At 53.1% G+C, this 10,611-nt stretch overlaps 1 protein-coding gene across 1 annotated transcript in view; it reads right to left on the bottom strand.

Moving 5' to 3' along the window:
* Nucleotides 1-449: 449 nt before the first annotated feature.
* FKBP15 (FK506 binding protein 15) overlaps nucleotides 450-10,611 on the bottom strand; it is a 24,096-nt gene continuing 13,934 nt past the window's right edge. The window contains exons 19-29 of the mRNA XM_017740278.1: nucleotides 9,916-9,948; nucleotides 8,236-8,407; nucleotides 7,296-7,432; nucleotides 6,821-6,976; nucleotides 6,258-6,410; nucleotides 5,843-5,935; nucleotides 5,306-5,416; nucleotides 4,389-4,496; nucleotides 3,470-4,200; nucleotides 2,960-3,050; nucleotides 450-2,156 (exon numbers count right to left, since the gene is read on the bottom strand). Coding sequence (XP_017595767.1) covers nucleotides 1,803-2,156; nucleotides 2,960-3,050; nucleotides 3,470-4,200; nucleotides 4,389-4,496; nucleotides 5,306-5,416; nucleotides 5,843-5,935; nucleotides 6,258-6,410; nucleotides 6,821-6,976; nucleotides 7,296-7,432; nucleotides 8,236-8,407; nucleotides 9,916-9,948 — 2,139 coding nt within the window. The 3' untranslated portion in view covers nucleotides 450-1,802. The remainder of the gene's footprint in view (nucleotides 2,157-2,959; nucleotides 3,051-3,469; nucleotides 4,201-4,388; nucleotides 4,497-5,305; nucleotides 5,417-5,842; nucleotides 5,936-6,257; nucleotides 6,411-6,820; nucleotides 6,977-7,295; nucleotides 7,433-8,235; nucleotides 8,408-9,915; nucleotides 9,949-10,611) is intronic.

Below are 10,611 nucleotides of genomic sequence, written 5' to 3'. Positions count from 1 at the left end.
GCTTCCCGGTGTCGCAGGCCCAGGGACCGGAACGCTCCCCGCCTGCGCCTCGGTGCAGCCCCGCCGGCAGCGAGGCCGGGCTCAGAGGGGACGGGAGAGTCCCGCAGTGCTGCCCTGGGGGCGAAGCTGTTCCAAGGCAACCCAGAGCCCTTTCCCGGGAGGAGGCAGCCGGGTCGGGCTCAGCCCCTCAGGGACACGAGACATTAAAGCCAGACATGGGCCCAGCTCCGTGTCCTGGTGGTGTTTTGTGGGTCCGTGAGCCTCGGCAGGCAGGGCAGGGGCTGAGCACCAGGGCCAGGATGGAGAAGGGGGTCCTCTCCTTCCCAGCCCCCAGCAACACCCCCTGGGGCACAGTCTCAGCAAAGTCCTGCGTGATTCACCCACCTCTGGGTCAGAACTCCGCACCCGGGGACAGGCCAGACTAAAGTAAAGCCACTGCAAGCAAAAAATACAGGTGTAATTGCACTTTATTTTCCGAGAAGTGAAATGCGAATCCCTCAGGGTGTCTATGGGTAACAGGGAACAAGAAGTGGAACTTGTTAGTAGGAGCAGTGATGTCCCCTGGGACACTGATGGACGGGTCCAGAGGCCACATCAGGGCCCAGACACTCAGAGCAGCACAAGGACCCTCAGAAAATCCAGTTTCAAACACCCTCATGTTCAGCACTGAGTAACTCCCAGGACAGCCCTGCTCAGGTCACCCTGCCTGGCAGCAGGGCAGCTGTCACAGGCTTTAGTCTCTGCCCCACTTTCAGCTGCATTTGGCAAGCTGTGGCACGGAGGGTGTGGCACAGGGACCTGCCACGCACCCCAACAGGATCACCCAGTGCTCTTTTGGGTGTTTTCCTCCCAAAGAATCACCATTAGGGGAACACAAATCTAATTCCAATTAGAGATGGTAAAGACAGGTGTAGAAACTAAACCAGAGAATTAAGATAATTAGTTAAAGTTCTTTCCATTTAGGAAGGGTTTATTTGTTTTAAAGACTTCTGGGGTAAAATTGTGTTAGTGCCCAGGAGTGGAGAATAAAAGTGCCTTAAGAGCCCCAGGCTGTTTGCCCAGCTCTGTCCTCACTCCTTTCCCCTCCTGGTCCCCTCAGAGTGCAGGGTGACACCCCAAACTGCCCAGCCCAGCCCAGCCTGGGGCTTGTGTCCCACCCCCCTGTACAGTTTAACTTGGGCTGGGATGGTCACACCTTAGCAGCAGCAGAGCCAAAGGCAGGGGAGCAGGGCTGGGCTGAGGGGAAGGACTTCCCAAACAAGCAGCACATCCCAGAGCTGCTGCTCCCACAGGGAAACACAGCCCAGCAAAAACCACCTCAGCTCTGGGCACAGGAGAGGAGCTGCCCGTGAGTGTCTGAGTAACACAGCAGGGATTGGGCTCCTTGCACCCAGCACAGCTGCTACAGCCCTGCCTTAACAGAGGCCCAGGGTCCAGCAGCACCCCAGGTCCAGCAGCACCTCTGCCCCAGCTCTGAGTCGGTGCCCACCTGAACCACCTCAGCCCCTGGGGCTCCCCAAGCTGCTTGTGCAGAGCCAGGGGCTCACAAGAAACACCTGACTGGGAGTCCTGGGGGAATCTGCAATAGCAGACAGAATCACCCTCTGACTCAGACACAGCAGGGAAAGGGTGCCAGGTCCCTGGGAGCCACCCTGGGGACTAAGAGAAATACTCCAAGGATTTCTTCACTGGGGAAGGAGGTTTTAGATTCATTTTTTAACAGGCTGTTGCCACTGCAGGGTCCTGCCAGATTCACTCTACTGAAGCTCTTCATCAAGTTCCTATTTGCATAAAGTTTGAGGTTAATGAATCCAGGGCTCAGGGGAGGGGGACAGTGGTGGGATGTGCTGTGGGACTGGGTGGCTCCTGCACTCAGCCCAAGCCCAGAGTGTTTGGCAGCTCAGAGCAATGGGGTTGAGCACCCACAGGTGCAAAAGGAGCCCCCCTGCTGCCAGCCCCCATCCATCTGCAGGACAAGAGCCCAGGAAGTCCCTGGTCATTCCCAATGTCCCACATGTGCAGCTTGCCAAGGGCTCAGAGCACAGGAAGAGGCGAGGGGGGGGCCCCCCCCCGCCCCACCTCCACCCCAGCCAGTCCAGGTCATCGTCGTCATCGTCACCAAAGAGCGGCGCGGGAGGGGGACGCCCCTTCATGCTCTGCAAGCCACACCAGAGGGAAACTGCTCAGCCCCAGCAGCTTCCTGGGATGTCATAATCACAACACAAACTGCTCTGAAATCTCTGCCAGCTTTGAGGAGCTGGGAACAAGAAGCCTCATTACCCCAGCTTTTATTTCTCATGTGATGTCTTAAGTGTTTAGATTAGGTTTAGATTAGATACCAGGAAAAATTCTTGATGGAAAGGAATTTAAAGCATTGGCCCACTCCAAGCATTCAAAAGTGGGTTAATGTGGCACTTGAGGACATGGTTCAATGGTGAATGGTGCTACATGGATGGTTGGATGTGATCTTAAAGGTCTTCTCCAACCTTAAGGATTCTGTGGTTCTATGATTCCAGGAGCTGCTTACAGGCTGAAGGGGATTGGAGAGGGGCCAGACACTAAAACCCTTCAATTAAACCTGGCGACCCACTGTGAGGACATGGTTCAATGGTGAATGGTGCTACATGGATGGTTGGATGTGATCTTAAAGGTCTTCTCCAACCTTAAGGATTCTGTGGTTCTATGATTCCAGGAGCTGCTTACAGGCTGAAGGGGATTGGAGAGGGGCCAGACACTAAAACCCTTCAATTAAACCTGGCAAGTCCCACTGATTTCATGCCAGCAGGAGTCTGCCACAACTCCCTCAGCCCAGCCAGCCCCGTCACCACCCCAGACACTCCTGATGTACACAGGGAATGGATGGGAAGCTCTCAGCTCAGCCAGGCCCCCAGTGCCACAGGGAGGATTTTACAGACAAGCTACAGACCCAGAAAAAAGCCCCAAATACCCAAATACATACCACTTCCTCCTCATCCTCCTCTTCAGAGGGAACTTGAGGCTTCAGCGGTTTAGGAGATGCCGTTTCAAAGAAGTTGTCATCCTCAAAGAGGCTGCAAGGAGATAAAGAATGAACAGCTCGCTCTCAGAGGGTGGGATTTGCTTTTCCAAGTTCTGTCACAGAGAGATGGCAAAGCCCTGTCACTGGGGGAAACCTCTGTGGCAGGTACTGTTCAGCAGTGCAGGGCAATTCTGGGACCTGGCAGGCACCAGGAGCAGACTGTACAGGAACTGCACACTCCCCTGGGAATGTCCTCCACTGCCTCCCCCAGACACCAGGCTGCTCTGGGGCTGTTCCCAGTGGAATGTGCCCTGGGCAGCCTGGTCTGTGCCAGGTCCTGGCTGGTGCCACCCAATGCCAGCACTGTGAGGGGGCTGCAGCCCCCCAGCCTGTGCTGTCCTGCAGCAGGGACACACCTGGCCCAGCCTCTGGGCCTGCTGCTGCCCCAGGCAGCCCAGCACCACCCCTCACCTGGAATCTGTGTGCCTGGGGCTGGAGCTCAGTTCCTGCAATCCTGGAGCTCCTCCCAGGACAGCTGAGCCTGGCTGTGCTGTGCTGGACACTGAGGCAGCTCCATCCCATGGATCTGTGCCACTCCCATTCTCCCCATTTAAGGGAGGAGGCTCTAAACCTCCCCCAGCCTCCTCTGCCTTCTGCTCCACAGCTGGATGTGCTGGAAGCATTGCCTCATCCACTGCTCCTGGCTTGGCTTCTGGAACAGAATTTTCTGCAGCCTCTGCCTGCAAAGGCACTGCAGAGGGACCATGCTCTGGGTCAGCTTCCCTGATGGGAACACTCTCCAGCCTCTGCTGCAGCCCAGGAACAGCCTGTCCTGCAAGTACAGGCCCCTTCTCTGGATCCGGGCTGGATTCAGCTGTGGGAGGGAGATGCTCCTCCTGAACTTTCTCTTCTTCTGTGACCCCACTGCTCTGTGTCCCCTGCTCCTCCTCAGGAGCTCTGGGGCTGGCAGGGTGAGGAGCAGCCTGGCCTTCCTGCTCAGACTCCAGGGAGTCTCTGGCTGCTTCCCCAGGCTCAGCTGGTGGTGCAGTGCTCTGTGCTGGGCTGTGCTGCAGGGGCTCTTCGTGCTCAGTCTTTGCTCCAGGTGACCCCTCTTGTCTCCCTGCTCCTGTGCCAGATTCCCCATTTTCTCTGCCATGGTCTGGCTTCTCCTGCTGCCTGTTGAGCAGCTGCAGTGTCACAGTCTGGAAAAGGGAGTGAGAGAACACAGGTTATACCCTAAATACAAACCATCACAGATCCCTGCATCAACTCCTCCTACCAGGCTGCTTTGCCACCCACAACAAATTCTCCCTCAGTTATTTCAGTCTCACAGCACAGATTTGAGGTTTTAGCCCAAGGCTTTCTCTCTCTTCCCTGACCCCTGTCATACCTTGATAGTGTTCATGACAACCCCCAGGACTGTCCTGCCACTGTACATCTCATCCAGCTCAAATTCACCCCGAAGAGACTGAAATACACCATTCATTATCTTCTTGACCTGCAAAAGGGCAAGACAGGAAACAGATACAATTCATTGGCATGTGACACTGCACTCAACATCAGGCACTTCTCCAGGGGAAGGAACAATAAATCTAAACACAAAAAGGTGGTTTTTCAAATAATCCACTTTTCAAACCAGAAATCCTCACAAGATCAGGCCACCTTAATTCAGAACCAGTCCACGTGCACCAAACTCATCCCTCCAAACTAAGGCAGGCTGCACAAAGCCAAGGCAGACTGGCACTTCTTACTTACTTTAGTTTTTAAATCTAAACCTCAAATCTAGAGTTTTAACAACAACAGATAAAAGTCAGGCAACAAAGAGGGCAAGAGGAAGATGGAGAGGCTGTTTACAAGGGATGGAGGGACAGGACAAGGGGGAATGGCTTCCCACTGCCAGAGGGCAGGGCTGGATGGGATATTGGGAAGGAATTGTTCCCTGGGAGGGTGGGCAGGCCCTGGCACAGGGTGCCCAGAGCAGCTGGGGCTGCCCCTGGATCCCTGGCAGTGCCCAAGGCCAGGCTGGACATTGGGGCTTGGAGCAGCCTGGGACAGTGGGAGGTGTCCTGTCCCATGGCAGGGGTGGAACTGGATGGGCTTTAAGGTCTCTTCCAACCCAAACCATCCTGTGTGACTGTAATTCTAGGTTAAGATCCCATCCTTTCTTCCTCTGTGGACTGTTACTACAAACACAGTGCTCTGTGGAGAAAATTCTATTTTTCCTTCTTATGTCAGTTCAAAGAGAAATAATTCAAGGTACATCCATTTGCTTAGGAAGGAGAAGTACTGGGGAGTCATCAAGCTCACTTGCTCAGTGAAGTCTGCAGGGGAAGATCCATCCTGATCCTGCTGCAGGTCTCGGATCCGTTCCTCGTAGCGAGCCTTCAGCACCAGCACGTCTGCCTGCAGGGCTGAGTACTGCCAAGGGAAACCCACCCTCCTCAGAGCAGCTCCTCACACCAGAGCCTCCCCTCGAGGGGTGAGCTGGGGAGGGTTCAAACTCTGAGTGGAGTTTTAAGCAGAGCTCTGATAGTGTCACAAAAGACTTGGCTGAAAGCAATGGCAGCAGAATAAGGACACCCAGCCCAGCCTGGGAGAGTCACAGTTGTGTCACCAGCTCCTCAAGTGCCACCAAGAATGGAGGGGGGCGGGTGCAGCATCACTGAGATCCCAGTGAAATGAGGCCTGGGTCTCATTATTTGGCCTGTTCTGGTTTGCTGGAAACCCCATGAAATTGTCCTTCCCTACCATATTCTGCAACTCCCATCCTCATTATTGTGGACTAGCCAGAGGCTGGTGTTCCCTGCACTCCAGTTTCCCATCCAGCTGCTGTTATTCCTTTACCTTCTCTTGGATAGGTTCCAGTTCCTCCAAACGTTGCTGAACCTCAGACAATTTTTGCTCCTCTGCTTTTTTCGAGTGTTTGAGAGCCGTGAGCTGAAACACAAGAACCAGAGCAGGTACAGCCCCTGGCAGTGTCACCCACTCCAAACAGCCTCTGCTCACAAGCAGCTGCTCAGGACAGCGCAGACAAGTGGAAGTTGTAGCTGTTGCTGTAGTTCAGCCTTGTCAGCACCTTGGCTCTCCCTCCTCCATAAACCCACCAACCCAACAGAACAAGTGCACATTCTGATGGCTGAGATCAAGCTCCACAACAGGCACGAAATTAGAAAGTCAAGCCCCAGTAAGGTGGAGAAGACTGTTGGTAACAGCTACTGGTATTCAGTGCCCACTAGAGCAATGAAGAACAGCCCTTTACCTTCTCTTCCAGCTGGGCCACCTGGTGCTGCAGGGAGTCCCTCTGCTCACACAGCTCCTGGCACTGCCGGACGTGCTGCTCCTTGGCTGAGGCCAGGGCACGCTCACATTTGGCTTCACACTGGGACTCCAGCTCTGCCTGGATCAGTGACAGCTGTAAGAGACCACCAGGAACACACACACACGATCTGTGTTTGCACAAGAGGTGAAAGCCCGGGGCTGGACACCCACACAGAGTGCAGCACAGTGGCTGCCACCAGCTCCTGCCCACACCTCTCACTTCAGCTCCAGCCACAACCCCCAAGCTGGCCAGAAGGTCTGGTTAAGATTTCAGACCTCTTGGCATATTTCTAAACAACCTTTCACTCCTCAGAAGTCCCATATTCTTCTCTCTACTACAAGCTCAATCTGGTTCCTCTGCTTTCCTCAGTTTGACACTAACCCACAAATTCAAGCAGGTAACGCTTCCACTCTTCCCCTACTCGAGCCTCTTCACATTATTTCCCATGTGGAGGTTGCCACAAGCCCTCCAGACCTGGAGCAGCAGCTCCCCTGACTCCTCACCTGCTCTGCTGCTGCCTGGTCAGTCGAGGTCCGGGCCTTTTTCAGGAGCTGCCGGAGCTTGTCCAGCTCCTGCTGGTACGACCTGCGAATTTCTTCCATCTCTTCCTCTGCCTGAGCTCTCTCTGAGAGGGATTTCTTCTTCCTCTCTGCAAGATTCTGCAGGACAGAACATGACACAGAATAGGCCAGTCTGCACCAAAGCAGCTTCTCTCCCTCAAGCAGACAGAGCTGCTTTGGGCAGGGAACTTCATCACCTGAAATCAAGCTGAGGTTGTCTCAGGGAAGGTTGACACATTACTGGGTAAGACATTAAATAAATAAATAAAACCCACATAAGCACAAAGACCCACCAGCTTGCAGATGAGTCAAGCTTTACTTAACTTATATATTTAAAAGCAAGAACCTTTGGTTAGCCTTGGGTTAACCTTCAGTAAACAACTGAAACCTCCAGCTCTGCTGCTGGCACTGCACATACCCTTTCCAGAGTCTCCTTCTCCACTCTCAGGTCTGTCAGCTCTTCCTCCAGTGCTGCAATCTTCATATCCAGCTGTTTGCGGCTCTGCTTCTCGGCCTTGAACCTGCTCTGAGTGTCCTGAGAGGCTTCTTGGAGCTCTGCAAACAAACCCCCACAGTTCCCTGTGGCTTTGGGTGCAACTCCCACTGCAGGGGAGCACATTTTGGGGCTGATAGGGAGGAACAGCGTCTCCTACACAGTGCAGCCAACAACTCTGCTTGTGCCTGCAGTGGGGACTGGAATTTATCAAGAGCAGCCTGTTCCAATCCTTTACAACCATTTCTGTGAAGACATTTTCCCTAATATCCAACCTAAATGAGCCCGACCCCCCCCGGCTGCCCCCTCCTGTCAGGGACTTGTGCAGAGCCACAAGGTCCCCCCTGAGCCTCCTTTGCTCCAGGCTGAGCCCCTTTCCCAGCTCCCTCAGCCACTCCTGGGGCTCCAGACCCTTCCCCAGCTCCATTCCCTTCCCTGGAGTTGCTCCAGCCCCTCAGTGACTTTCTTGTCGTGAGGAGCCCAGAACTGACCCCAGGATTCAGGGTGGGACCACACCAGTGCCCAGCACAGAGGAATGTGGCCATAAAACACCTCAGCTTTTAACTTTCCATCCACTGGGACATCTCTGGCTGCTCTACAGGATGTTGGACAGAAAAGCCAAGAGATTGTTCTACAAAAGGCATCCCTGTAACAGGATGATTTTGTTTGTAGAGTCATCCCACTTTGCCTTTAGTGGTGACAAGGATGCACATCCTTCAGACATTTCAGTGCATCCATATCCCTCTTCCATCCCCTGTGACTGATCCTAGTGAAAGCAGGAAGGTACCCCAGAAGACAGGAAAAACCTATGACTGATAGAAGAGCCATGAAGGAGCTCTCAGGGGACGGGCAGGAGCAGCCTCACCTGCCACCTGTGCCTGCAGCTTGTTGAGCTGTGCCTCCTGTCTCTCTGCATCCTGCACAGCACAGGAGAGCTGCTTCCTCAGGTCCATCTCCTTCTTCTGGTGGGCAGTGAGCTCCAGCTGCAGCTGGGAAACCTGGGCTGTGGCAGCTGCCAGCTCCTCTGCAACTTTGGCCTGGAGCACAAAATGGAGCAGGGAAAAAAGGGAAGCGTGAGGAAGCAGCAGAATTATTCTCTCAGGAAGAGCTGGAAAAGGGCTGGAGGCCCTATCAGGGAAGACATCTCCAAATTGAAAAGGCAGCAATGACTTTTTTGCCATGTCACTTTTGTCCAGACTGACCAGAAAGCTGCCCGAGGCCACCAACAACCTCATCACCACATCAGTTCAACCCAGTGAGATTTCCTGGAAAGGTTAAAGGTGTTTAAGCCTGGTACCAGTGCCTGGTGGCTCTACTCAGTTTTCAGGCTATGAAAACATCTATTTGAGTAAAAAGCCTGGGCTCCAACATTTAATTGTCTTCCATAAGCTTACAAATCACTGAAGAGCCACTTAAAACACAGGCTTGTCCCAGCCAAAAGAGCACCTTGTCCCCAGAGCACACAGCACGAGGTCACCTCAGCTGCCCATGGGCAAGGCTGGCATTCCCCAGCAGTTCTCAGTCATTTGTGGACCTGTTTGGATTTAGGATTGCTGAGAGTCAGTGACTCAGCTAAAACCAGGCACTAGCACAGCTTGTTAGACACCTTGTAAACAACGTTAGCAGGGGCTCAAGGCATCAAGACTGACACAAAGTCCCGTTCCCAGTCTTGTTGAGTGACACACAAATTTCAGAGGATGCTCTGCAAAGACAGAACTTGCACAGGGAATCCCTGAACAGCTTCCACACCTCTGCCTGTCTTGAGATTCCCAACAGACTTTTCACATTCTTGTAACAGGTGAGTTCAGGGGAACTGGATTTTCTCTCTGCTTTATCCCCCCTAAAAGAATTCCCTCCACACTAGGACCAACACTTTGTGGCAGAGAAGAGGTGTGAGCAAAATTGTTCCAACTACGGTGAGGATGAGGATGTGCTGACCTGGAGGGCTGGGATACCACACCACTCATTTTAAAGAGGAGGCAGCATTTCAGAGAGTGGCCAAAACCAGATCTGCTTTCCTCTTATGTTTCCATAAATGTCCCACTGCTCTACTAACCCCTGGCATGCTAAAACCAAACCCCATGGCATAGCTAAAGACACCTAAAGGTTATTTTAATCCTGGCCTCTGTCTTTAATGGCAAAGAAAGAAAACAAAAATAGGAAATCCTACAGCAGGAAGTGTTACTAGACAGAAGTTTCTACAGAGGATGCTTCATGTCCACAGGTCAGCTCCAGCCTCCAGCTTTCAGGCACCAAGAATCCAGGGTGACCTGTACCTGCTCTGACAGTGATCCTGTTCTCCCATGGGGAGTGGAACAAGCAGCAATGTGAGAGAATTCTTGGAAAAGGCTCCCCAAGAAAGAGGGGGCCGGTGGGGAGACACTGCCAGTTACGAAGCCCTTTCCCCAGTGAAGGATCTGTGCTAATTCAAGCTCTGAGACAATTCTTTTCATGCCAATCAGTTTCTAGTTCAAGAGGAAGCTGGGCTGGCACTACCTAGGGCACAACCATCTACCACCTACACAGTCAGCAGACACTGCCTCACCTGGTCCCAGCCCCGATCCACTGGCAGCATGTGCTGGGAAGAGAAAGCAGCGACAGGAAACAGGAAGGGTTAAGAATACAACTTGAAAGGCAGAGGCATTCATCAGCAGAAAAGCAAAATGCTTCACAGCAGGAGCCTAAGGCATGCCAGAGAAGCCTTTAAATTACTCCAAGAACTGTAAAAGCTCAGACAGGAAAAGGGAGTGAAGCCTGATGTAAAAGAAAGACACTAAAGGTATCCTTAGGGTATGTCACACACCAGAGGTGGGAGCAGTCCTGGGTGTGACCTGCACTGGAGAGGTGGGGAATTACTGATGGTACACAGAGCCTTCACCTAAAGCCTGTGGGCCAAGGATCCATAACCCAAAAGCAGTGAGTTACCAACACCTCAGTGATCCTGCCTACAACCAAATAAATGCTGGGTCCCTATCTGTGTGTAAACCGTGGATAAAACAGCTTCCAGTTCTCTTCCCTGGATTTGTCTGTCCCTGGGGATTCAGTGACTGCAGTCCCAGGGCAAGCTGGGTTAGATAAAGGGAAGAGGAAGGAATACCAGCCTTCATATTTACAGCCATTACTCTCCCAGAACCAGGGGAAATCTCCCAGTGCAAGTCAGGGCTTTGCTGGAACAGCCTGAAGCCTGCTCCTGTAACATCAACCCTGGGCAGCGACTGCTCAGTCAGTGGGGTCCTGCTGA

This window comes from Corvus brachyrhynchos, unplaced genomic scaffold (assembly GCF_000691975.1).
Source record: "Corvus brachyrhynchos isolate BGI_N302 unplaced genomic scaffold, ASM69197v1 scaffold305, whole genome shotgun sequence".
NCBI lineage: Eukaryota > Metazoa > Chordata > Aves > Passeriformes > Corvidae > Corvus > Corvus brachyrhynchos.
This window is presented reverse-complemented; position numbering and strand designations above follow the sequence as displayed.